This window comes from Atractosteus spatula, chromosome 4, assembly GCF_055471065.1.
Source record: "Atractosteus spatula isolate fAtrSpa1 chromosome 4, fAtrSpa1.hap1, whole genome shotgun sequence".
NCBI lineage: Eukaryota > Metazoa > Chordata > Actinopteri > Semionotiformes > Lepisosteidae > Atractosteus > Atractosteus spatula.
Window position 1 is genome coordinate 1617693 of NC_142709.1, and position 26937 is coordinate 1644629.

The 26937-nt window shown below is 37.8% G+C and overlaps 1 protein-coding gene across 15 annotated transcripts; it reads right to left on the reverse strand.

The window, feature by feature from the left end:
* Window positions 1-1602: 1602 nt before the first annotated feature.
* On the reverse strand, window positions 1603-25926 carry LOC148835589 (uncharacterized). 15 transcript variants are annotated; one of them, XM_088913914.1, is made up of 16 exons: window positions 25835-25926; window positions 19115-19405; window positions 18320-18562; window positions 17255-17353; window positions 16062-16130; window positions 13061-13243; window positions 12044-12226; window positions 11189-11356; window positions 10371-10553; window positions 9358-9537; window positions 8450-8632; window positions 7136-7318; window positions 5492-5674; window positions 3585-3707; window positions 3028-3092; window positions 2328-2410 (listed from the first exon to the last, which is right to left on the reverse strand). In XM_088913914.1, the coding sequence occupies exons 1-15, from the start codon at window positions 25890-25892 to the stop codon at window positions 3043-3045; spliced, it is 2379 nt and encodes a 792-aa protein (XP_088770040.1). In that variant the 5' UTR covers window positions 25893-25926; the 3' UTR covers window positions 2328-2410; window positions 3028-3042. The 15 variants fall into 15 exon arrangements, with proteins under 15 accessions (XP_088770054.1, XP_088770048.1, XP_088770044.1 ...); XM_088913928.1 differs by having other exon boundaries at window positions 1603-3092; window positions 7136-7315; window positions 8450-8629; ... (1 more) ...; window positions 12044-12223; window positions 13061-13240; XM_088913922.1 differs by having other exon boundaries at window positions 1603-3092; window positions 10371-10550; window positions 13061-13240.
* Window positions 25927-26937: the final 1011 nt, after the last annotated feature.

A 26937-nucleotide genomic window follows, 5' to 3' on the forward strand; every position in this document is an offset into this window, starting at 1 on the left:
AGCAAGCACAGACAATATATATAATTAATTAGTTCAGTAAATGTAGGGGAATCGCACATAATGTAGCGATCCTTTTTATTTCTTGAAGTCTTACCGGCAGGTGTAGTAGTAGAAATCAGGACAGCATGGCTGAATCCTCACACAAGTTTATTGCCCTTTGTAATTAACAGGTGCGTGCAAGACTCTACAGTTGGTAGCAGTTAGTTTCCTATATATAGTGGATGTTTAGGATAAAATGACTTATTATTAAATTGTTATTTCTAAACATCATACACCTTTTGTTTGTTATTTCAAGCCGTAAAATAATCCAGTCCATTCATTTTTTAAATTATGCCAGTATACATAACTTACATAATATACAAGCAGATATAAGTCTTCCAGGAAAGCTGAAAAACTTTTTTTCTTTTTTACAGAACTGATTATAGTAGTGAGCTGTTCACCACATTCTAGCCATTCAAAACTGTAGAAGAAAATGATGAATCATGTAAAACTTTATCCATGTCATTATAAGTATAAATGTAAAGATAAAGACACCTGGTCAGTTTAATTTCTCATCACTACTGTGCTTTGTGTATGGAGTATTGATGATCTCCCTGTGATCACTCGGGATTTGGGGTTCTGGTGTCCCTTGCCTTCCAACCACATGCTGCCTGCGTGTGTGTCTCTCAACTATCCTCGAGGGCCCTGTGATCAACAGACTTATAGTTTCATCTTGTGCCCTGTGTCTCCTGGTTAGGCTCTTGATTTCCGCAATCGTTACCAAATGATTACATTACTTATAACTCATTAACACTGGATTCGTGAGTGCTTTATGCAGGACTAGGCATCATCATTATAACTAAAGTATTCATAGAGTGAGCTACAAAGCAAACAACACACCCTCCTTGTTCACTTTGCTATCTGTAATATTACACTGAAAGTCTAACAAGTCATTATTGTTTTTTCTCCTTTATCCCAGCTGCTTAAACATAGCTGCTACTAGTCTGGTAACACTCACCATGATCATTCAAAGGTATCAATGCATTCATTGTGTTCTGCTTTTCAATTTCATAGATGGCCAAGAATCATCCAAACAAAATAATAACTTCTCTGTACAATACGTTTTAAAAAACAGTTCAAATGCGGACACACTTGATCCTGAAAAACTGTAGATTTGCAGTGTCTGTAGTATCTTTATGAGAGTGAATGGTGAGGGAGGAGGGACATCAGGGCATGTCCACCGAATGTTGTTTTGCAAGTGTCGCATGATCAGTGCCCACAATCCTCGTCAGGTCCTCCAAAACCCTTGTCTCTTGCCAGATGGACAGAGGAGCATCTCCCATTTCCTTCCTCCATTGATCCGTAAAAGATTCTCTTGGATTCTGCCCTGCAGTTCCAAAGCTGTACATACTGCACAGTAGGGTGCTCTTCAGCAGAACCTTCTCCTCGTGTGATGCCAGTTCTGATTGCTCTCATTGCTCCTCTCTGGTTATGAAATACCACTTGGGTAAGACATTAATACTCAAATCTTAAACACTGATCAGGAAGACAAAAACTCAACTGAAATCTATTGTCCTATGTGCTAATTGTCAGTTTATGGCTTTTATTAAAAAAATATGAACATTTATTAGTGATGTGAGGGTTTTAATTTACTGTAACAATTTGAAATTGGAAGAGTAAATTGTGACAGTTCCTGACCAATTGTTTAGGAAATAAACAATTTACAATCATACACAAGTTCTAAATAAACAATATATAGAATGTATTGATACAACATTAAAACATGCATAACAAACTCAATAGAATATATTTGTGAAACAATCTGCTGTGGAACAAAAAGCTGATTGTTCACTCTGGTAAAACAAATATCAGAGTTAAAATACATTGACTAGAATGCATTACAGTGGGTTTTACAGTCTCATATAATTCAGCACATTTATATTCTATTTATAGTATACATTTACTATTTTGACCTAAACTATCAAATGTGTTTGGAATAATAGTTCAATTGAGAATTTTAATGTGAATAAAGTAGTTTTATACTCAAAGATTCATTGGAGAAAAATTTCCCCCTTCCCCTTAAAAGACTGTCAGGAGTCTGTCTCAGAAGTTAAAAGAAGCTTTTATTTCATGCGCATGGGAGCAAAAACACACAGAGATGCTCTGTGTTTTTTTCTCAAAGTAATTAAACTAGAACAGTCCTTACTTATCTTTCTGTTATCTATCACCTTCCATGTGCTTACAAGAAGTTCCAAAATCACACATCCCTATTTGCTAAAGCTAACCTCTTTTAATACAATTGGTTACTTAGGTTCGTAGCACACCATTCCTATATAACGGTTTATAATTACATAGTAGACCTTGTGTCCAGCATTCTTCCGGTCCAGTTCAAACCAGTTCTGAATGTCCATCTTGTAAAATATTGCATCTTCTGCAGGAAAAAGTGTGTACAAAGTTCAGAGACCCTCTCAACATGTCATTTTGCTTGGATCTGGCCATAGGGGAGATGTGTGGGGAGATCTCAGTTCGTCCAGGCTATAGCTTCACACTAGGATATTCAGGATATCAACAAAAGAGTCCAATTGTCTTATTGTGTTGGTCAGGTGAAATAGCAGTGGGTTCACAGACACAAGATTGCTTCTTCAGAAAGATTTTAGAAACAATATTGAGATGAGGAGCCAGTGTGTTCACCAATGAAAAACAAGTTTGTGATAGCTTTTAAGGCGCGACATCACAGCTGGTTACTGGTTGAGGTGCTATCAGCTGTAGCTCTGCTACCCACCCAACAGGTCCCCATTCGTGCATCTTCCTTTGGGTGATGAACAGTGACCTTGGACCCGTGCTCTTGGGTAGAAACAGACTACAGGCTCCCTGGAGCCCATCTGCGCTGTATATCATTTGATGGTTCAGCACTGGACACAGCTTTACAATGCTTCTTATCAGAGGGGCCTCTTAAAGACATTCCTCTACATTTACACAGGTCACGGCACAAAATAATCTATAGAAACCTTAATAACACTTAATTCTAAGTGAAACATTCTGCCTTACTGTTGCGTTCCTTCTTCAATCGTCTTTTTCTAGATTTAATGTTTTACTTTCAGATACTGTACAACCTATGAAAAAGGGAAAAAAAAGATTTATTTTTTGCTTGTTATTGTATTAACTACTTAAACCTACAGGACAATATGATCAGTATTGTTTTCTTATTTAGATATATTATATTACACCTCATTTTATATATCTGAATAATGATTTTGAACAAGTCTGGCAAAGTATGGCAGCCTGACGGAGTGAAGGACTTGCTTGCAGCACGTTAGTACCTGTTGCATACTTGATTCAAGACACAATCTAGACAATAACCTTGATCTTCTGTGTATCCTAACTGGAAGATAAACATAATATTGTGTGTGTATACTCTGTTTATGTAGAATGACCCTACATGAAGCCCCTGAAATCTGTCGGGTTTCCTGCAAGTGTTGATTTGATATTATTGAATATTCTGTAATAGATTTGAAAATTATGTGCCAAAGAGCAGGTTGTTTGTTTCATTAATGGCAGTATCTGGATTCCTCTTCCGTAACCTAAGACAGACAGCAGAAACTCACCCTCTGGCTCTGGTAATGTTGTTGGTGATTTCTCTTTCTCTTTAGCATCCTGTTTATCTGCTGAGTCACTTATTCCTTCAGCTGATGCTATTGGTGGTGTTAATGTTGATTGGACAGTTTTATCTGCATGAAAAAAAACGTTCCCAAATTATCAAATTATGATGAAGCCTCATTGATTAATACAAAAATAGTGAAAATTATGTCTGTGTCAATATTAATTAAAAGACAAAGAACAGGAAGCCCAATATCAAAATCATTTAAAGTCTAATAAAGGAGATACTTTTTTCATGTGGTGCTGTTTTTACAAAGTGTGTGCATGGTGCATTACAAACGTCTGCTTATACTCCAAATATGTTAAAAATATTGCATTTTAATATTAACTACTTCAATTACATCAATTGGAATGTACCTATATATATTCAGCTGAAAGAAAATGAGAGATTTCTAACATTTGCAGATCTTTCTCTGTTAAATGTTACAATATTATCAAATATTGTATACATAACAGATAAGAAAGTTTTGAGAGAAAGAGCATATTTTTATATTTTAATGTAAGCATCCAGATTCTTCTCATATATTCTTATAGTCTAAGGACATCAGAAACTAACCCTGTCTGATTGTGTTACTGCAAATGGAATTGTTGGGTTTGATGGGGGTTGGGGGTTTATCTTTCTTTTCAGGTCCCTTAATATCTCCTGAGTCACTAATTTCTACCATCTGATTTTCTTGGATCAGAATGGCTTTATGATGTTGATGCTGCTGACTGGACATTCTTCTCTGCTTAGAGAGAAGAATTCCCAAATCATGATTTAGTCCTCTCTCACTGTTTAATACAGAAGGACTATGAGAGTTGTGCCAGTTTTAGTATTGTTGTGCCAAACAAAGGGCATCAGCCGAGAGTTTGTGTGTTGAAAGGCGTCTTTATTTCATATGCATATGGGAGTCTTGCTCTTGTACGCAAGACTCAAAAGACAACACTTACAGTGCTCTTTTATACAGTGAAACAAATGATACAAGATATACTCCCCCATGAATCTCTGCTTGCATTGTGGCTATATATGGTCATTCTAGAAAGCTGACCAGTACTTATATTTTCTTCACTGCTGGCTTGCGTGACAAGCAGCCCCTTCTGCCTCGACCTGAATAAACCATTTGTTCCAGGAGAGATCACTCAGTCATTTCCCTGACAACTATACGTAAAGATACAGTGTGGTATATAATCTTTTCAAAAAAGGCATCCTGAGACTGAGTTAGTAAAATATAAATATATAAATAGCCAACAAGATATAATACAAACTTTTAGTAAGTTCCCTCAGTATCAATTACAAAAGTGACAAGAAGGCATCATGTCAGAAGTTTGGAAGTGTGGAAAGCGTATCAATTACAAAAGGAAGTGTTCTAATCTGTGCACTGCTGGTTAAACTATGACACCAGTGATCAACAAATGAGAATATGCAGAGCCCTCCATAACTACTGGAATAGTGATGTCAGAATTGCTATTATTGCTGTATACTCAGCTATTTGGATTTGAAATGAAAAGATGGATTTGAGGCAAAAGTACAGAATGTCAGCTTTTATTTGCGGGATATTTATGTGCTTATATATTGCACCATTTTAAAAAACATAATTTGCAATACCATATCAAAAATAAAAACTTATACTCCAAATATGTGCAAAGTCTTACGTTGTTAATATTAATTACTTCATGAATTTGTATGTATACACTTCGGCTTTGAAAAAAATTGATTTAACATTTGCAAAATTTCTGCTTTTGATGTTACATCATTATCAAACACTGTATTTATAACACATTTGAAATTTTTTTAGTCAGAAATCAGGTTACCTGTATCTTAATGTAAACATACTGACTCTTCTCCTATATTCTTAAACAGACAGCAGAAACTCACCCTCTGTGTTTGGTGGTGGTTTTGCAAATGGGAATTTTGTTTTTGGCTTTGATGGGGGTGTTGGAGGTTTATCTTTCTTCTCAGGTTCCTTTGTATCTGCAGAGTCACTTCTTTCCCCAGCTGATGGTCTTGGATCAGGATGGCTTGATGCTGTTGGTGCTGCTGGCTGGACAATTCTCTCTGCTTAGAGACAAAAATTCCCAAATCATGATTTAGTCCTCTCTCACTGTTTAATACAGAAGGACTATGGGAGCTGTGCCTGTTTTAGTATCAATTACAAAAGTGACAAGAAGGCATCATGTCAGAAGTTTGGAAGTGTGGAAAGCGTATCAATTTCAAAAGGAAGTGTTCTAATCTGTGCTCTACTTGTTAAACTATGACTCCGGTGATCAATAAATTGTATTATGCAGTGCCCTCCATAAATACTGGAACAGTGAAGTTAGAATTGCTATTTCTGCTGTATACTCAGCTATTCAGACTTGATATGAAAAGATTAATTTTCATCTCAGCTTTCTCAAAAATAAAAACTGCTACGTAAACTCCAAATGCTGTAGATAGTGGAAATGCTCAGTTGACACCCCAGGCAGGGTTAGATTTAGCATTCACACACTACTCAGACAATTTTTTAAGCTCAGGGTAGGATTTTGAGTCCTAGAACAGATTTAGGATGAGTGGTTTTCACTTCCTATCTGAACTTTTTTTTGTCAGAAACTCCCAGGGGCCTGGATGTCGCGGTGCACCGCACGGCAATCATGTCTGAAAACTGAATCGGTTGGATCAAAAGTCGTAACCAAGCATTATTGAATGTCATACATTCTTCTGTCAGTGATCTTCATTGTATCCCACTCATTCTTTTTGGTTTGGGGAACATATCAAAATCCTATGCCCAGAGAAGTTCAGATATATACAGCGGAAATGCTCAGCTGACACCCCAGGTAGGGTTAGGGTTAACATTCATACACTATTTAGACAATTTTTAAACTCAGGGATGAGTTCTGGGTCCCAAGGCTGGTTTATGACGAGTGGTTTTTAGCTCCTATCTGAATTTTTTTTTCTCAGAAACTCCCAGAGGCCTGGATGTCGCGGTGCACTGCGATGCAACTGTATTCAAAAACTGAATTAGTCGGATCAAAAGTTGTAACCTAGTATTATTGAATGTCATTAAAATGCCAGTACTTCTATCAGTGGTCTTCTTTGTTTCCCATTCATTTTTAATTTGGTTAGGGGAACATATCAAAATCCTATGCCCAGAGAAGTTCAGATATATACAGCGGAAATGCTCAGCTGACACCCCAAGTAGGGTTACGGTTAGAATTCACACACTACTTAGATAATTTTTAAGCTCAGGGATGAATTTTGGGTCCTAAGTCAGGGTTAGGGCGAGTGGTTTTTTGCTCCTACAGTATGTGCAAAGTATTGCATTGTTAATAGTAATGACTTAAGCATGAATTTGAGTGTATACTCTTAATCTATTAAAAAATAGATTCAACATTTGCAAATTTTCTTCTGTTTGATGTTACATCAACTTCAAACACTGTATTTGTAACAGATTCAAAATTTTGAACCACAAAGATGGTTACCTGTTTCTTAATGTAACCATACGGATTCTTCTCCTGTAATCTTAAACAGACAGCAGAAACTCACCCTCTGGGTTTGGTGGTGGTTTTGCAAATGGGAATTGTGTTTTTGGCTTTGATGGGGGTGTTGGAGGTTTATCTTTCTTCTCAGGTCCCTTTGTATCTGGTGAGTCACTTCTTTCCCCAGCTGATGGTCTTGGATCAGGATGGCTTGATGGTGTTGGTGCTGCTGGCTGGACAATCCTCTCTGCTTAGAGACAAAAATTCCCAAATCATGATTTAGTCCTCTCTCACTGTTTAATACAGAAGGACTATGAGAGTTGTACCTGATTTAGTATTTGGTTTTAATATTTCTGCTGTATACTCACCTATTCGGACTTGAGATGACAAGATTAATTTTCATTTCAGCTCTGTCAGATATTATTTGTGAGTATTTCTGTGCTTATATATTGCACCATTTTAATAAATATCATTTGCAATACCATATCTAAAATAAAAACTGCTACGACAACTCCAAATACTGTAGATAGCAGAAATGCTCAGTTGACACCCCAGGTAGGATTAGGTTTTTAAGCTCACTGCTGGGTTTTGGGACCCAAATCAGGTATGATTGTTTCCCACTCGTGCTGTTTGGTTTGGGGAAAGTCAAAATCTGATGCCCAGAGAAGTTCTGATATACAGTAGATCGCGGAAATTCTTAAGTTGAAACCCCAGGTATGGTTAGGGTTAGCGTTCACACACTACTTAGACAATTTTTAAGCTCTGGGCTGGGTTTTGGGCTTGAGTCAGGTTAGGACGGGTGGTTTTTTGCTCCTATCTGAACTTTTTTTTTCAGAAACCCTCTGGGGCCTGGTGATGTGTTGCACCGTGCGGTAATTGTATTTTGAAACTAAGTTGAAACTGAGAGCTTTGATCAACGGTCTAGATTGTTTCTCACTCGTACTTTTCAGTTTGGGGAACATGTCAAAATCCTATGCCCAGAGAGGTTCAGATATAGATCACGGAAATGCTCAGTTGACACTCCAGGTAGGGTTAGTGTTAGCATGCAAACACAACTTAGACAAGTTTTAAGCTCAGCGCTGGATTTTGGGGCCCAAGTCAGGTTTAGGATGAGTGTTTTTTTGCTCCTACAGTATGTGCAAAGTATTGCATTGTTAATAGTAATGTCTTGTACATGAATTTGAATGTATACACTTAATCTATGAAGAAAATAGATTCAACATTTGCACATTTTCTTCTTCTGATGTTTGATGTTACAATATTATCAAACACTGTGTTTGTAACAGATTTAAAATTTTGAACCACAAAGCTGGTTACCTGTATCTTAATGAAGACATACTGGTTCTTTTCCTATTTTCTTAAACAGACAGCAGAAACTCACCCTCTGGGTTTGGTGGTGGTTTTGCAAATGGGAATTGTGTTTTTGGCTTTGATGGGGGTGTTGGAGGTTTATCTCTCTTCTCAGGTCCCTTTGTATCTGCTGAGTCACTTCTTTCCCCAGCTGATGGTCTTGGATCAGGATGGCTTGATGGTGTTGGTGCTGCTGGCTGGACAATCCTCTCTGCTTAGAGACAAAAATCCCCAAATCATGATTTTAGTCCTCTCTCGCTGTTTAATACAAAAGGACTATGAGAGCTGTGCCTGGTTTAGTATCAATTACAAAAGTAACAAGAAGGCATCATGTCAGAAGTTTGGAAGTGTGGAAAGCGTATCAATTTCAAAAGGAAGTGTTCTAATCTGTGCTCTACTTGTTAAGTAATCAACAGGATAAGTAATCAACTGGACCAGTAATCATCAAATGTGAATATGCAGTAAGCTCCATAAGTACTGGAACAGTGAAGTCGGAATTGCTATTTCTGCTGTATAATCAGATATTCGGACTTCAGGTGAAACAATTAATTTGAGGCAAATGTACAGAATGTCACCTTTTATTTATGGGATATTTTTATGCTTATATATTGCACCATTTTTAAAAACATAATTTGCAATACCATATCAAAAATAAAAACTGCTACTTTTTTTCCAAATATGTGCAAAGTATTACATTGCAAATAGTAATGACTTGTAAATGAATCTGAATGTATACACTTCATCTATGAAAAAAGCAGATTAACATTTGCAAGTTTTTTGCTGTTTGATGTTACATCATTATCAAACACTGTATTTGTAACACACTTGAAATTTTCAGCCGAAAAGCAGGTTTGATAATGTATCAACTGTATTTTCTGTATCTTAATGAAGACATACGGATTCTTCTCCTGTATTCTTAAACAGACAGCAGAAACTCACCCTCTGGGTTTGGTGGTGGTTTTGCATATGGGAATTGTGTTTTTGGCTTTGATGGGGGTGTTGGAGGTTTATCTTTCTTCTCAGGTGCCTTTGTATCTGCAGAGTCATTTCTTTCCCCAGCTGATGGTCTTGGATCACGATGGCTTGATGGTGTTGGTGCTGCTGGCTGGACAATCCTCTCTGCTTAGAGACAAAAATTCCCAAATCATGATTTAGTCCTCTCTCACTGTTTAATACAGAAGGACTATGAGAGCTGTGCCTGGTTTAGTATCAATTACAAAAGTGACAAGAAGGCATCATGTCAGAAGTGTGGAAGTGTGGAAAGCGTATCAATTACAAAAGGAAGTGTTCTAATCTGTGCACTGCTGGTTAAACTATGACACCAGTGATCAACAAATGAGAATATGCAGAGCCCTCCATAAATACTGGAATAGTGATGTCAGATGTAATATTTCTGCTGTATACTCACCTATTCGGACTTGAGATGAAAAGATTAATTTTCATTTCAGCTCTGTCAGATATTATTTGTGGGTATGTCTGTGCTTCTATAATGCACCATTTTAAGAAACATAATCTTTTTGTTTTGGGGAACATGTCAAAATCCTATGCCCAGAGAGGTTCAGATATAGATCACGGAAATGCTCAGTTGACACCCCAGGTAGGGTTAGTGTTAGCATGCAAACACAACTTAGACAAGTTTTAAGCTCAGCGCTGGATTTTGGGGCCCAAGTCAGGTTTAGGACGAGTGTTTTTTTGCTCCTACAGTATGTGCAAAGTATTGCATTGTTAATAGTAATGTCTTGTACATGAATTTGAATGTATACACTTAATCTATGAAGAAAATAGATTCAACATTTGCACATTTTCTTCTTCTGATGTTTGATGTTACAATATTATCAAACACTGTATTTGTAACAGATTTAAAATTTTGAACCACAAAGCTGGTTACCTGTATCTTAATGAAGACATACTGGTTCTTTTCCTATTTTCTTAAACAGACAGCAGAAACTCACCCTCTGGGTTTGGTGGTGGTTTTGCAAATGGGAATTGTGTTTTTGGCTTTGATGGGGGTGTTGGAGGTTTATCTTTTTTCTCAGGTCCCTTTGTATCTGCTGAGTCACTTCCTTCCCCAGCTGATGGTCTTGGATCAGGATGGCTTGATGGTGTTGGTGCTGCTGGCTGGACAATCCTCTCTGCTTAGAGACAAAAATCCCCAAATCATGATTTAGTCCTCTCTCTCTGTTTAATACAGAAAAACTATGAGAGTTGTGCCAGTTTCAGTATCAATTCCAAAAGTAAGAAAAAGGCATCATGTCAGAAGGATGGAAGTGAAGTGTGGAAAGCACAGAATGTGTCCGACAGTGTTTGTTTTTAACACATGAGCACATGGTTCTAATCTGTGAACTGCTCCCCCTGTTATCAGTGTACCCTGGAATGCACTGAAATCCATTGCAGCAAACATAGCTTCTCTGATATATGCCTTGGTCGCTTGTATCAGCCACTCTCCTCTTGGTTAGTAATTTCAGCCTCAGCCAGCTGTACCATCATCCCCTACTCTCCTTTTTCTAGGCCTGGCAAAACCTGACTTGAACTGAGTCCTGTCTGAAGTGCTTAGTGGCTATAAATATAATGACAAGATATAGGTGTCCTTTATACCACAGTGACATGCCAAAGTTATCAAAGTTTCCTGTGTTTGATGGAATATTATCAAATGTTATATCTTTCTCAAATCTGAATATTGTGTGCCAACGTATATAATAGGTTCTTTCAATCATTAGAGGTGGCGTCTATTGTTTCCTTATATATTGTAATATAGACATCAGAGACTCACCCTCTGGTGGTGGCTGTGCTGTTTTTGGTGGGATTGTTGCTGGTCGTGTTGGGGGTTTATCTTCCTTCTCAGGTCCCTTTGTATCTGCAGAGTCACTTTTTTCCCCAGCTGATGGTCTTGGATCAGGATGGCTTGATGGTGTTGGTGCTGCTGGCTGGACAATCCTCTCTGTTTACAGACAAAAATCCCCAAATCATGATTTAGTCCTCTCTCACTGTTTAATACAGAAGGACTATGAAAGCTGTGCCTGTTTTAGTATCAATTACAAAAGTGACAAGAAGGCATCATGTCAGAAGTTTGGAAGTGTGGAAAGCGTATCAATTACAAAAGGAAGTGTTCTAATCTGTGCTCTGCTGGTTAAACTATGACACCGGTGATCAATAAATTATATTATGCAGTGCCATCCATAAATATTGGAACAGTGATGTTAGAATTGCTATTTCTGCTGCATACTCAGCTATTCAGACTTGAGGTGAAACAATGAATTTGAGGCAAAAGTACAGAATGTCAGCTTTTATTTATGGTATATTTATGTTCTTATATATTGCACAATTTATAAAAATATAGTTTGCAATACCATAGCAAAAATAAAAACTGCTACTTTTTGTCCAAATATGTGCAAAGTATTACATTGCAAATAGTAATGACTTAAACATGAATTTGAGTGTATACACTTCATCTATGAAAAAAATAGATTTAACCTTTGCACTTTTTCTGCTGTTTGTTGTTACAATATTATCAAACACTGTATTTGTAACAGATTTAAAATTTTGAACCACAAAGCAAGTTACCTGTATCTTAATGAAGACATACGGATTCTTCTCCTGTATTCTTAAACAGACAGCAGAAACTCACCCTCTGGGTCTGGTGGTGGTTTTGCAAATGGGAATTGTGTTTTTGGCTTTGATGGGGGTGTTGGAGGTTTGTCTTTCTTCTCAGGTGCCTTTGTATCTGCTGAGTCACTTCTTTCCCCAGCTGATGGTCTTGGATCAGGATGGCTTGATGGTGTTGGTGCTGCTGGCTGGACAATTCTCTCTGCTTAGAGACAAAAATCCCCAAATCATGATTTAGTCCTCTCTCGCTGTTTAATACAAAAGGACTATGAGAGCTGTGCCAGTTTTAGTATCAATTACAAAAGTGACAAGAAGGCATCATGTCAGAAGTTTGGAAGTGTGGAAAGCGTATCAATTACAAAAGGAAGTGTTCTAATCTGTGCACTGCTGGTTAAACTATGACACCGATGATCAAAAAATGAGAATATGCAGAGCCCTCCATAAATACTGGAATAGTGATGTCAGATGTAATATTTCTGCTGTATACTCACCTATTCGGACTTGAGATTAAAAGATTAATTTTCATTTCAGCTTTGTCAGATATTATTTGTGGGTATGTCTGTGCTTCTATATTGCACCATTTTAAGAAACATAATCTTTTTGTTTTGGGGAACATGTCAAAATCCTATGCCCAGAGAGGTTCAGATATAGATCACGAAAATGCTCAGTTGACACCCCAGGTAGGGTTAGTGTTAGCATGCAAACACAACTTAGACAAGTTTTAAGCTCAGCGCTGGATTTTGGGGCCCAAGTCAGGTTTAGGATGAGTGTTTTTTGCTCCTACAGTATGTGCAAAGTATTGCATTGTTAATAGTAATGTCTTGTACTGTACATGAATTTGAATGTATACACTTAATCTATGAAGAAAATAGATTCAACATTTGTGCATTTTCTTCTTCTGTTGTTTGATGTTACAATATTATCAAACACTGTATTTGTAACAGATTTAAAATTTTGAACCACAAAGCTGGTTACCTGTATCTTAATGAAGACATACGGATTCTTCTCCTGTATTCTTAAACAGACAGCAGAAACTCACCCTCTGGGTTTGGTGGTGGTTTTGCAAATGGGAATTGTGTTTTTGGCTTTGATGGGGGTGTTGGAGGTTTATCTTTCTTCTCAGGTGCCTTTGTATCTGCTGAGTCACTTCTTTCCCCAGCTGATGTTCTTGGATCAGGATACCTTGATGGTGTTGGTGCTGCTGGCTGGACAATTCTCTCTGCTTAGAGACAAAAATCCCCAAATCATGATTTAGTCCTCTCTCACTGTTTAATATATAAGGACTATGAGAGTTGTGCCCGTTTTAGTATCAATTATAAAAGTAACAAAAAAGCATTATGTCAGAAGTTTGGAAGTGTGGAAGAGAAGATACTGTCTCCAACATTTCGTACAAATGTGAGCACTGGCCTAGTACAAATGTCCAGTTTTGTAGGCTTGTTTCATTAATGGTGATAACTGGTTTCTTCTTATGTATCCTTAGACAGACAATCTTCTCTCACTGTTTAATACAGAAGGACTCTGAGAGAAATTCTCATCATGATTAAATCATGAAATAGCCCCATCATACATTTTCTAACCACTGTTTCCAAGTACTGTTTATTAGTAGGTATCATCAAGGCTTGCAACACTTTTCTGAGTTATGCCCAGCTGCCATTGCTACTCCAGTGTTTCTCTTCACTAATAAGAAAAACAAAAGATTTTGATTTGACTCTGATGAGAAAAGTAATTTACTTGTCACTCGTTTTGAATTGGTACAATCTCCTCAGCTTCTTGTCTGGGTAGTCAAATCACTCGAGTGACTGAATCATACCACGCATACTACACTTCCAAAAGCCCTAGTGAGCAGAACTCAGGCGAGTGTTGAGAAATAAGCAAAGAAGTGGGAAAAGACAGAGTATGCAGCAGCTAACCCTAATCGACACCCAGGAGAGGACATGGGCACTAGGGACTGAGAGCAGGGGAGGAAGGCCCCCTCCCCCATACCCAAAACTGGACTGGCAGACAAACAGGGTGGGGGGTGGGGGGAGTGCATCGATGGACCACATGGTTTGACAATCCACTGAAGGACAGCCGGGCAATAGGGATGCCAAAGACTACACAGAATTTATTTGCTGTAGCACAATGAGGCCAAGTATCTGAAAGGGGCTTCTTTCGAAGAACGACGATGCTGGACTGCTCTTCTGGCACATTTGGTTCTGGTAACTGTGGTCCATGAGGTTCTTCACGAGCTCTGTGTGTGTGTATGCTTCTTGAGGGTAACTGTGTCACATGTTCTGTGAGTTGGCTGGGCCCTGATAGGAATCGCTGTGTCATGGGGAGATGTGTTTGTGTGGCAGGTAGATTGAACAACCATAATTAAATGGGGTGTTATGCAGAATGACTGTCTTGCTTGCTCTGTTGGTGACTGGTGGTTCCAGAAGGGTGGGGAGATACACCTCTTTTTTGACTTGTTAATTCAAGCGCCCCACCTCTACCCCATCTCCACCTTTGCAGCTGCCCCTTGGCGAGGTCCTTTCCCAGAAAGGGGGCCTGAGCCCCCTTCTCCTATGGCCAGGAGGCTGCCCCTTAGACAAAAGGGTTAAGACAGAATTTCTTGGACATTTTTATTTCTTGTGAAAATACATTTGTATTGTCTTCTGGTGCTCCGCCTGCTGCTGTTAAATAATGAAAATTATCAAGTTAAAACTGAAATTGCAGTTTATTATCCATGAAATGCACCATTTAAAAAGTATAAGATATAATACTAACTTTGTATCCCTTCTGATACTCATTATGTTTATTTCTTTCATTATTATTTGATGTGGGAATGCAAAGACTTTTTAATTATTCTATTCTGGTCTATGTTTTCATAACAAAGGGTTTTCAGATCGAGACCAAAAATTGATTAATATTCCAAAGAATATTTTTTTCCTAACAAAGTTATGCATATTATATTTTTCTTTTATTGTATTATAATATAATACTTTTTTATATTATTGTATATACAGTATATGTTATTTCAATTATATTATCAAGGGAAATTTTAATTTCAACTTGAATCTTGTTTTTCAATGGATTAGAAATAGAAAATAAATGACTATTTTTGATGATTAATTTGGAGATTGTGACTTCATTATATTTATTAATTTGCTTTCCTCAGAGCTTCATCAATGCTTGATAATGCTCTAGAAGGGAATAGTACAACAGCAAGAAAGAACAACTGGAACATTGGAACAAGTAAAGATTTATGCTCTGTAGAAAGGAAAAGAGACACAATGTTTCAGCTGTGAAGCTTCTTTAGGTGACATCTGAAGACCAAGGTGAACAAATAACCCTTTATCTGTGTCTTTGCAGCGTACACGTGCTGACGCAGCTCCCTACTTGAACTGGAACACTGTATCTATTTCTCACTTCCTCTTATGCATTACTGTCATCTCCCTCAGTAAACTGAAAATGAATAAGATCGTTCTTAATCATGAATCATGAAACTAATTTACTACTTTATTTATTTTTGTATATAATTGTAAAAATTTAAGATGTATTTTGAATATATTGCTTTTCACAACTTCGCCAATCTTTACAGTCACACATACTGTCACGCCCAGTACACATGGAGGGCGCTCTACTTCTCTCCTGTTTCTAGTACCCTGTGATTATTCATATCTTTCTGGTGTGTCTTGTTGTGTAACCTATTTACTTCCTGCTTCTGCTCTGCTGCTCGCTCAGCATTAAGGTTCGGATGTCCTGAGATCCGCCTAGCACCAGGTCACTCCTGTCCGTGGCCTGAGGGCATAGGTTTCTATACGGCATTCCCTGAACAGCTGAGCCCGGGCTAACCCCCGTCTCGCCGCTACGCATAGGGTCTATTTTTGCTCTCCTGCCATTCCACGGTTTGTTTCTTCCGACATCTGTGACACATACACTAGACTGAGAGAAAAAAAAGCTCCTGGAAGTCCTAAACTTTTGCCATTCACTGTAAAAAATGTGCCATATATGACATCAGTGCAAACACAGTTCTTTAAAATAGACTGTGTCTATTGAAGAAGAAATCAAGACCTGACCTGAGTCATTGTTAGATTGCAGAAGTAAATCCTTCTCTTTAGACTGTTCATCAGACTGTTCAGCATTACCTGAAAAAGAGAATAATAAAGAGTAATAATGCGACCAATTTAAATTAACAATGTCAGTACTGTGGCATCTAGTGATTGCTCTTATGACTAGAATGCATTGGTGCCCATGTGGGCAACAAAAGATTTAAGATTTAATACAGGGTTACTGAACTGCGTATCAGAGAGATATTAGTTCTATAGTTAGTTGTGCCATGTTGCTTTTTACTATCCTCTGTAACTGAATTCTATTTTTCACAATTCTCCCTAAGAGGTTAAGCGTGGTCTGGAGAGTTTCCCCTGCTCCTCACTGTGTTAAACTTTCCAGATCTCTGTGAGAGCTGTGTGATTTTCTGATTAAAGAGTGTAAATTCCATCCTGTCTTACCACTGGAAAATGCTTTAACACTAAGGTGCACAACACTAGATAGTGTAGGCATTCCATTCCCACATAGAATACTCACACAGGGCGGTACAGGCTGGAGTCAGTGTTCTGTAGTTAGTGGTACGTGTTAAGAAGCATATTTAATACTTTGGTGTTAATTTGACTGGCAGAGAAAATGGTAATTTCTATAAGAATAAGAACATAATGCCTTTCTAATAGCCAAGAGGATGTGGTTATTCCAATGGTTACCTGGGGTGAAAATCTATACCAAATACCAAAAAAAGACTCCCAACTCAGAAATGTCTGTTATTACAAATCAGTATTGTATATTGTGTTTTCTGATACAGAAATTTATGTTAAATTATATAACTAAAGCAATCATCACAGTCTTTTTTCTATTATTAAGTTTCGCTTTCTTAAAATATATGTAGATTAACCTTTAAAATGTGAAGAATAGCAGTCAAAAATAATCTGATCTTTCCTTTTGGAAAATAAAAACAGTGATGTGGTTTTTGACACAATCTGTACTACTCAACATTTAATCATGTTTGTCACAATAATGCAAATGTTTTCTGAACTGCCTTTAAGATTTTAATAACCGTATAAACACTTAAAAATAACAAAGTAAAATGTTCTTGTTTTGTTTGTCTTTGGAAATCTGGGAGAAATGTATTCTTCTATGCGGTAAGACATCAAGTCTTATACCAGTTGAGTTGGTTTTCAATGGCACTCAGCGCTCACAGTAAATAATGAAGAGAACATACCTTTTTTATAATAATAACAGGATACCATAATTGCTATTATTACTAAGACTGCACAGGATCCTACAGCAATGAATGCAAGACTCCAGGTTGGAAGGTTGTCTGAGAAACAAGCAAAATTAATTAGCACTGGGCATGAACACACGAAACAAATCAAATTTCTAATCTCACATATAAAGCAGAACTATGTAAAAGACATCAGAAAATCTGGGAGAGCCACCGCAGACAACTTCCTTGCTCTTATTGTGCTTCAAGTTGTGCCATTACTATTTGTTCCCACAATTCATAGTCTGCTTGTTCTTAAAAGAACACAGGAACTCAGAAAGTGTACTTTGTAAGATGCATATAGACATGTGGTATGATCCATCTAACAATGTAAAAATATTGTAAAAACAATTAAACTCCTGAACAGTGTACTGCATCTTTCATAAAAGATGTTCATTTGTTCAGGCAGTCCTTAAATAAATGATGTACTGTATTAAATCATTCAAACTCTTGCTCCACTTAAAAATAGTTTTTTTCTATATACAAAAATACCAAACAGTCCATGCTTCCTGCACTTACATTGCACATGAATGATTTATTGTCCCCAATAAAGGGAACAGGAATGTGACTGTCTGTTTTACTTTGTTTTTTTTAACAGTTCTTAATTGTGATGTACAAGTATAGACAAATAATGATATACAGTAATACACATGCTTACAGTAACACACATGTAGCACTTTAGATAAGACTTTTAAACAGCTTTTTTATGTACAACATAAGTCGACAAGTGACCATTTGTCTTACAACTTTTTGAAAATATAAAAGTTATATTAGCGTGTAATAAGTAAGACATAAAAAGGTATTATGACAAGGAAAAACAACTGCTAAACATAATATTCAACAATGTGCTGATTTAAACTACTGAACGTGTCGGAAAAAGACAACACTGAGGTGTAAGAATATAAAACCCTTGATTTTAATGAGACAGATTGTCCTTTTATCCTTATTAACAAAACAATTTGCATATCAGTAGTCTGAGTACCAGTTCTGTCAGAAATATTAACTAAAAAAATGAAATCTTACCTCTTCTAATACAGTCTGTAATTTTAATAGGGTCACTCCTGGCTTCACTCCTTTCATTGCTGGCAATACATATGTATTCTGTGTCATCAGTCGCATTTCTCAGTTTCTTAATAATCGATCCGTCTTCAATTTTGCTTCTAGTGCTGCTCCATCTGTAAGTGGTGTCTGTACTATTTGCCTTGCACTCTAAAATCACTTCAGAGTTGGTAACCGTGCAATTCACTACTGGTTTAAGTACTCGGGCTGTGGGCAGAACAAAGCATTTGTAACACTTTAGAAACATTAAAAGTTGTGATTTTGATGTTAAGGTAAGTATTTTCTCATTGTGTGAAAGTAATTGTAAAAGTTCACATGCACATCTAAGAGATAAAGTGCATAGGAGAACAAATGGGTTTTATAGTTTCTGTTTAATGATACTTTCGGAAAATAAGATGGAATTTATGTGAAAAATCATCAATAGGAATCTTTTGCACTGGATCAAGATGCAATTGCTTCAGAAATGAACCCTAGTTCATTACCCTAACCTACTGTATCTAACCTACTTACTCTGAATAGGAATTCTGGGGGAAATATCTGATCAAATTTTAATTTTTACTCAAAAAAGACGTATTATTTTTTGAGTAAGAATTATTTAAACCATCCCATCACTTTAATTTAGTAAGACAAGACAACGTGAAGCTGCGGACTGTGAAAAAGTGCAGGTATTTGCAGGTATTCATGTCAGGTCTTCTGTTATTCTTGTGTACAGTACTGTATGTACCCAAGCTCAATAATATGAAAGCATTTGTTACTTACTGAATATTTCTAGAGAAATCTTTTCTGTGAGTGTTTTCGCAGCAACCTGCAGCTCAGTGGAGTATTCCCCTTTGTCTTCAGATGTCAGTGTGTAAATTGTTAGAGATCCATCACTGCAGTGCAGCCTCACTCGACCTCTATAGATGCCATAGTATTGTGCTTTACCATTGCTCTTGATGCATTCCGCAATTTTGTCTGCATTATATTTCCATATTATTTCATCCCAAGAACTGTTAACCTTTAAGTGAATGCTTTCACCCAGAAATCCTTCCCGATGTAATGACACTTCACCTTAGTTGAAAAAGAGAGAAACGTTCATCACCACCTCGCTATTTTTAGTTTTGTACCTGTCAGACAATTGCATACTGTATATGCATTTATCAATACTATGAAAGCAGCTTAAACATACTTTACTTGCAATAGATCCATGAGAATTCGTACTGTTTCTTTGTACTGTTCTGTCAGTGACTCTGGTGAATGAATTTTATTATATATAATGGGTAGAATAATAGACTGAAATAAATGGGATACTACATATGATAATAGTCTGGTCTATGGATGCACTGGTGATACTGGGAGATGAAAAGAACCTGGAGCAAGTTAATATGTGGTCTAGCAACCATTATCAAGTTCAAGTTTGTTTGTCAGTCCAGCCAAATCTAGTTCTCCAGGTCTACGGTGTGAATAAAGACAGACACTGACAAGACAATGTTGTAGAGTGTAGACAATGTAGACATTTCTTTACAGGGTACAGGGTACATAAAGGGCAATGTACAGAGTGCAATTTACTTTACAGGATTGTGCAAAGAATTAATCAGACAGTATGCCTGACATTAGATGAAAAAGAACTAGGTTTCCAGATTTGGAGTAGGTGCAGTAGGTACCAGGGTGTTGAGGAGCCTGACAGCCTGTGGGAAAAAAGCTGTTACGGAGTCAGGGGAGCTGGCCCATGTACTGCGACACCTTTTACCAGATGGTAGGAGGGCAAAGAGGTTGCAGGAGGGGTGGGAGGGATCGTCCACGATCCCAGAGGCTCTGTGTGTGCAGCGTTTGTGGAAGATGTCCTGAATGGATGGAAGGGAGGCTCCAATGATGTTTCCTGCTGTTTCTCTTCGTAATCCAAAGATTTTTTTTTTACTTCCCGTTCTTGTTTTTTGGATTTGTGGTCTGAGACCTTACAATTCCCAAACCAAACAATGATACAGTTTGTCAAGATGATCTCGATGGTACCTCTTTTAGCCTGGTGTGCCAGTGCCTGGGGATAATTTTTTTTTCACTTTTTTAAGTGTAAATGTAATAGACATATCATCAAAGGAGGTATTCTGCTTGAAATTTATTAGAGTGCTTTGAAACAGCCAAATTATTGAATAGACCTTCGATGGTGATGTGTCTTTCCCGGGAAGGTGGTTCTGCCACAGACACCAAGGCATAAGGTAATTAATACACCAACCAAAAGTCCTTTGGCAAAAAAATCAAAGGTGGCAGAAGTTACAGACACCGCTAATTTGGCGGTTTTGAAAGCGATACAAAATCTTACAAAACGTTTCGACTCACAGGACGAGAAGCTCCTAAATGTACATGAGCAAATTAAACAAAACACCGCGATAGTGGTTTCACTATCCAAATCCCTTGAGTTCACTGCTGCGGAACTGAAAGATTGTAATTCGAAAATCTCAGATTTAGAAAACGGCTCAGCCTACTTCAAAATGAAAACAGATTTAAAGAAAATATGTTTGGAACAGGAGAGATACAAACGCGGATGGGGTCCCCTGCTAAAAGGGCTGAAAGAAGAGAACTCTGAAAACACCAGAGAAAAGGTGATTGAGATACTAAGTCGGATTGCTCCTGAGTACTCTACAAAATTTCCAGAGGTTGTGGACACAGTTTATCGGATGGGAAGAAGAGAGGAATACAAACAACGACAAGTCAATATAGCTATAACCTGTAGCTTATATAAATGGCCGCCCTGTTTCGGCTAAAGAAGAATCCTCTGTTCGTTATCTAATTTAGTATAACTGAGGATGGTAAAAAAAAAGAGAGTCGGGGACACTTAATTCCGCTTTATTCTACTACCTTGTTATTCTAGGCGTAAGACTTTTTTGTTCTTTACTGTTCAAACGGTTTTATGTTCTTTGTTCTTCGTCCTAATTAAAACTCAATTATCTTTTATGTCCTTAAACGTTAGGGGATTTAAAAATGCTGTTAAACAAAAAAGCCATGTTCCTGTTCTGCAAAGAACAAAAAGCCAACATTATATTCCTACATGAATCTCACTCTACAGCAGAGGATGTTCAGTTTTGGAGCAATCAATGGGGTGATCACATTTTTTTCAGCCATGGATCCTGCTGGTGAGCAGGGGTGCGATTTTATGTAATAATTGTGTGGGTCAAGTTATACACTGTAAGACAGATGAAAATGGTCATTGGGCTGTAATTGTTTTAGCTTTAGATGATTGCTTTCTTATCTTGGCAAATATATATGGTTACAATAATCTTAAACAGAACAAAAATCTGATGGAAGAAACCCTTGAAATAATAAATCAGCTAAAAATAAAATTTCCAACTGTTAGACTAATTATAGGAATTGACTTTAACATATGTCCTGATGAATGCCTTGACAGAGATCCTTCTCAATACGACTACCCCCATAAAACAATAGTGAATTACTTTGCTGACACTTTAGGAGTTGTCACGCCCTCTGCAGCCAGAGGGCGCTCCTTCTCTACTGTCCTTTGCTGTCCTTCCGGTGTCTCTCTCTCTGGGGCTATATATTTCCGGGTCACTTATTCTGCTTCGCTCAGCATTGACGTTCGGATGTCCTGAGACCCGCCTAGCACCAGGTCGCCGCTCCGTCCGTGGCCTGAGGGCATAGGTTTCTATACGGCACTCCAGAACTCTTTGCACTGCTGAGCCCAGGCTAACTCCCCGTTCCGCCGCTTCGCATAGGGTCTTTTTCCTCTCTCCTGCCATTCCACAGTTCGTCCCTTCCGACATCCGTGACAGAATGCTGAGCCATCTCCGACCCCACGAGTGTCACTTTTTTGTCTTGCCGCAGTTTTTTCTTTTTCTCTGGGCTTTTTTTTCACTTCTTCTATTCTAATCGCGGGATGCTACTACTGACTTCCGCGCCTGTGAGCGGGTCCTGTGCCTGGCTCTCCTCGGGTAGATCACTCCGATATCAGTGATAGGATGTTGAGCTTTTTCCCTGCTTTCCTATTCTCATTGCTGGATATCACTCCAAGCATCCGTGTCTGTGAGCGGGTTTTGTGCCTGGCTCTCCTCGGGTTGTTCATTCCGATATCAGTGATAGAATGTTGAACGTGTTTTTGTCTTTTTATTTTTGTTTTTTGTTTGGTGTTTTGATTTTTCACTTCCTGGTTTCCCCTTCTATTTGGTCCCCCTGTTCCCGGTGTCTCGGAACTTTTGGTTCCCATCTGTTTTTTGTAGTTTGTCACCCTGGTCTCCCAGGTTTATGTTTGTTGTGGTTTGTGCTTGTGTACTTGTCTTTTTTTTGTTTTAAGTCTCCAGAGCTCTACCTGACCCCCCCTTCCTCTACCCAATAAAGGTTTATACCCTGGAGGAGGGGGCAGCTCTCAGCCGTGGACTCCCGGAGGTTTCCTTTCAGTTAAATGAGGTTTTTCCTCCCCCCAGTGCTGTGCAGCTCACTTATTTATATGGGCGTCAGTAGCCGCCCATTAAGTGGGGGGTAGTGTCACGCCCTCTGCAGCCAGAGGGCGCTCCTTCTCTGTCCTGTCTCCTTCCGGTGTCTCTCTCTCTGGGGCTATATATTTCCGGGTCACTTATTCTGCTTCGCTCAGCATTGACGTTCGGATGTCCTGAGACCTGCCTAGCACCAGGTCGCCACTCCATCCGTGGCCTGAGGGCATAGGTTTCTATACGGCACTCCAGAACTCTTTGCACTGCTGAGCCCAGGCTAACTCCCCGTTCCGCCGCTTCGCATAGGGTCTTTTTCCTCTCTCCTGCCTCTCCACGGTTCCTCCCTTCCGACATCCATGACAGGAGTTGGCGATATTTGGAGGAAAACGCACCCATATAGTAAACAATACACATGGTTTAAACCAAATGCTACTCTTAAATCAAGAATTGATTATTGGCTTGTCTCTGATTCCCTGTTTCAGTTCGTATCGTGTGCAGAAATCTCAGCTGCCCCACTCACTGACCATGCAGCAATCTCTCTAACTCTAATAGCAAATAATGGAACCACTCCAAGAAATATTGGAAATGTAATAATGACTTGCTGAATAATTATGCTTTTTGTTAACTATCTTTTGTAAAGATAGAGAAGTTTTTTACCAAAGCTAGGACAGCAGGTGGAATTGCCTAAGTAATTTCTTTGCATTGCTTTGGGTTGCATTCAATAGATGCACCACTGACCAAATACCTTTATTAAACCAGAATTTAATATTTACCTTTTCTTAAATAATGCGTTTTCTTTTTCCAGATGTAGGAGAAATTTAATTTATTTATATTTTTAATTATTGTGGTGGGAATGGAGAAGCTGCTGGGTAGATAAATCTGCAGATACTTTCTGTTTAAACCAAAAGAATTCTACCAAATAAGGAGATATCTCTTTGTAGTCAGCTATTAAGCCTACCGTAGCTTGAGTTTTGGAGATGTTGTTGGCTAGAGAATGTTTAATCCTATCCTCTACATTTTTATTTATACAAATCCCCAAGTATCTGACTTCAGATTTAATTCGTATAGTTTGAATTTATACAAGTTGGTTATCATAAATCATCATTATTTCATATTTTTTAAAGTTTAAAGATAATCCTGAAACATTTGAAAATGTCTTAATGGTTTCAATTGCCAAAGATACCTGATCTTTATCTTTTAGAAATAATGTTTTATCGTCTGCCATTTGGCTAATACTAATAGGAGTGCCCATGGCATTCAACGGCTTGATGTTACTGTTTTTGATTAGGATTGCTAATGTTTCTGCAGCCAATATAAATAATAACGGAGAAATGGGACAACCTTGTCTAACTCCCCGATTGATGTGGAATCGTGGTGACGTTCCATTACTAAGAGAAACCGAACTGTCAATGTTATTATATAGTAATTGAATTATTATAATACATTTAGAGCCAAAACCAAAATTTTGTAAGGTTTGACCAATAAACTGATATTCCAGTCTGTCAAAAGCCTTGTAGAAATCTAAGCCTTGTTAAACCGTCATCCGATATTAAGTTTTGATGATCTAACAAGTCCAACACTAAACGTATATTATGGCTGTTCCTTCCTTTTAGAAATCCTGATTGAGTCTCACTTATTACTTGCGATTATTACTATTTTTACAGAGTAAGAAGTGGACGTAGGCAAAGGTGGTCCACCGCATCTGTGACTTTAAGTGGTTAAGTGGTTTAAGTAATTAAGTGGTCCGCGGTTTTCATAGAACTTTGAGAACCACTGGGTTAGAGGACATAAAGTTGAAACATAGAAGCATAGAAAAATGCAAAAATTACATGTACATCTAAAACATACAATTAAAAAATACAGTGATAATATACTCCCTTATATAATACTTATCAATGAGTTAACTAGAAATTTGCCAAGTTATGTGGTGCGTTTATGTCCAGGCCCGTAATATAATGTATCCATTTAAGAGTGCAATGAGTGTGAGTGGTGGGAGTCTCAACCTGCATTAATCACTAACATATTTAAAGAAACATGGAGGTACCGTATGTGCAATTTGTTCTGGTTTAATTTAAATTGCTACCTGTATTTCAATAGATAGAATTAATTTCAATCTGTTTATAACCATTTTGAATTAAAACCTACTACTACCAAGAGCTGATAAGCAGTGTAGACAGTTGAGGATAATTAATGAAAGACAAAGCGCAGGTCCAGACAATGAATGTGGGAAGAGTTCCTACAATAGTGCGCAGATCAGAAGTTATATGACATTTGTAACTTGTGTTTTCAGATGTAGAAATTGTGTTTCCCTTTCTGTAGAATAAATCTACTATTCCCATTCCAAAAACCGCCAGGCTAACAACCACCATCTCACGGAAACTCGCAATTTACACAGAAACTCTCAAAGAATTTAAATGTGACACCATAACTTCACAGAATAGGTCCTAGACATCTTAACATAGGTCTGACATTTACTATACTTCCACTGAATCACCATTAGGCTGTGATTTTCCTTCCTACTGTACATGTTGTACACTAATTAGTGTAAGAGCAAACACACAGACATCTCAATAAGTTTGTTGATGACACAGCCCTGGTTAGGTTATTAAAATACCAAGAAAATAATGGGCCCATTCTAAATGATTTTAATAAATGGTGTAATAAGTTCTCTTTGAACTCAAATGTCTTGAAAACACAGGAATGTTCCCCTCAGACCTGCTGTATTAATGGTCAGAAGGTCAATTACTTGGGACTGGACTCATAGACACAAAGATGTGATAGATACTGTGATTCTTAGGGAACTCAGCTATTTCAAGATAAATGGAATTATTTTCACACTTTTCTAGAAGTATTGAAAGTGTCTCAACATATTGTCTCACTTGTTGATTTGGCAACTTCAGTTTTGTTAATTATGATAGTTGGGAAAACCTACTTCAATTTCTTCAGCACAAGTAGGTAATGCTGTATGTCTCTTCATTTAAACGGTGTCTTAATGTGAATCTAACTTGGTACAATTCTAGTTTAAACATCACATAGTGTAAAATAAACATCATATCAAACTTACCAGTAGTGAGGTTCGTGAGCAGAAACAACACTGCAATAAGAAAACAGTGTTTCTCCATGTTTTTGTCTCTGATTTCCTGAGCTCTTCACAGATAAGAACAAACTTTGGAATGCTGTTTTTCTGCTTACCGTAATAACTATAATGAATGCTCCAATGAAATGTCTGGTTTGACAGGTAAAGAAAATTAAAAGGTGTTCTAGGTGGCGTTTTATTTCTGTTAATGTATTTTTTTCCTCTAATTGTTTGTAATCACCCCAAATCAAATCTTAGGGAGTGTAATACCTTTTCCTAATGTTATTTGAGATTACTGTAAATTGTATTCTGAACAATGTGGTAAAGCATAGTTAAACTGAAAATGAAAGTATATTTTGCAGTTTTCCAAATCATGACTGATGTAGTTTCAATTAGAATAAATGATCCTACTAAAATTAGCTAAAGTGCTTCATTGTAATCAAAGAGGAAAAGGCAGCATGGCATGTAGTTCTGTTTTTGTAATATTTTACATTAATAATTATTGTTTTGATTATTAATTATCCCTTAGATTTAACTACATGAAATACCTTCCTATTACCCCAGTGTAGATGGCTGGGGTGCAAGAGATGCAGTAAATAAGGTTGCTGGAGGTACAGGATGTCATCTGAGTGATCTGGAATTGTCCAGAGGGGCCTTGATGAGCGTGGTATGCCCAGCTATCTACACTGGGGAAACAGGAAGGAGACTAGCCGACCGCTTCAGAGAACATGTTAGGGCTGTGAAGATTAAAGAGTGCTCCGAGCCCATCGTTTCTCATTTCACCTCAGACGGCCATGATCACACTGATCTCTGTTCTCAAAGAAGGGTTTCTCAACTCCCATAGCAGAAAAAAACAGAAACGAAACTCATCCTGAAACTAGGTTCACACTTCCCCCCTTCTCTCAATGACCGACTTATTTTCATGTAATCTTCTCTGTTCTCATGCAGGTTTTGACTTCAGACCTTTCTTCACCCCTCTCCACTTTGCACTTCCTGAGTGGCCTCTCTGCTTCTCTGCCCCTCCTGCCTCCTGCCCTCTCCCGGCTTTTGCTCTTCTGTGCTGTTTCATCTTTGCTGTCTGCCCTGTCTTT

Coding starts and splice junctions, on each gene's coding strand:
- LOC148835589 (XM_088913913.1), bottom strand. CDS start 25,892: ATGGAGAAACACTGTTTTCTTATTGCAGTGTTGTTTCTGCTCACGAAC. Junction 19,406..25,834: donor GCTCACGAACCTCACTACTG/GTAAGTTTGATA, acceptor TTTTCAACTAAG/GTGAAGTGTCATTACATCGG. Junction 3,093..3,584: donor AACATTACCAGAGCCAGAGG/GTGAGTTTCTGC, acceptor CCTTTTTCATAG/GTTGTACAGTATCTGAAAGT.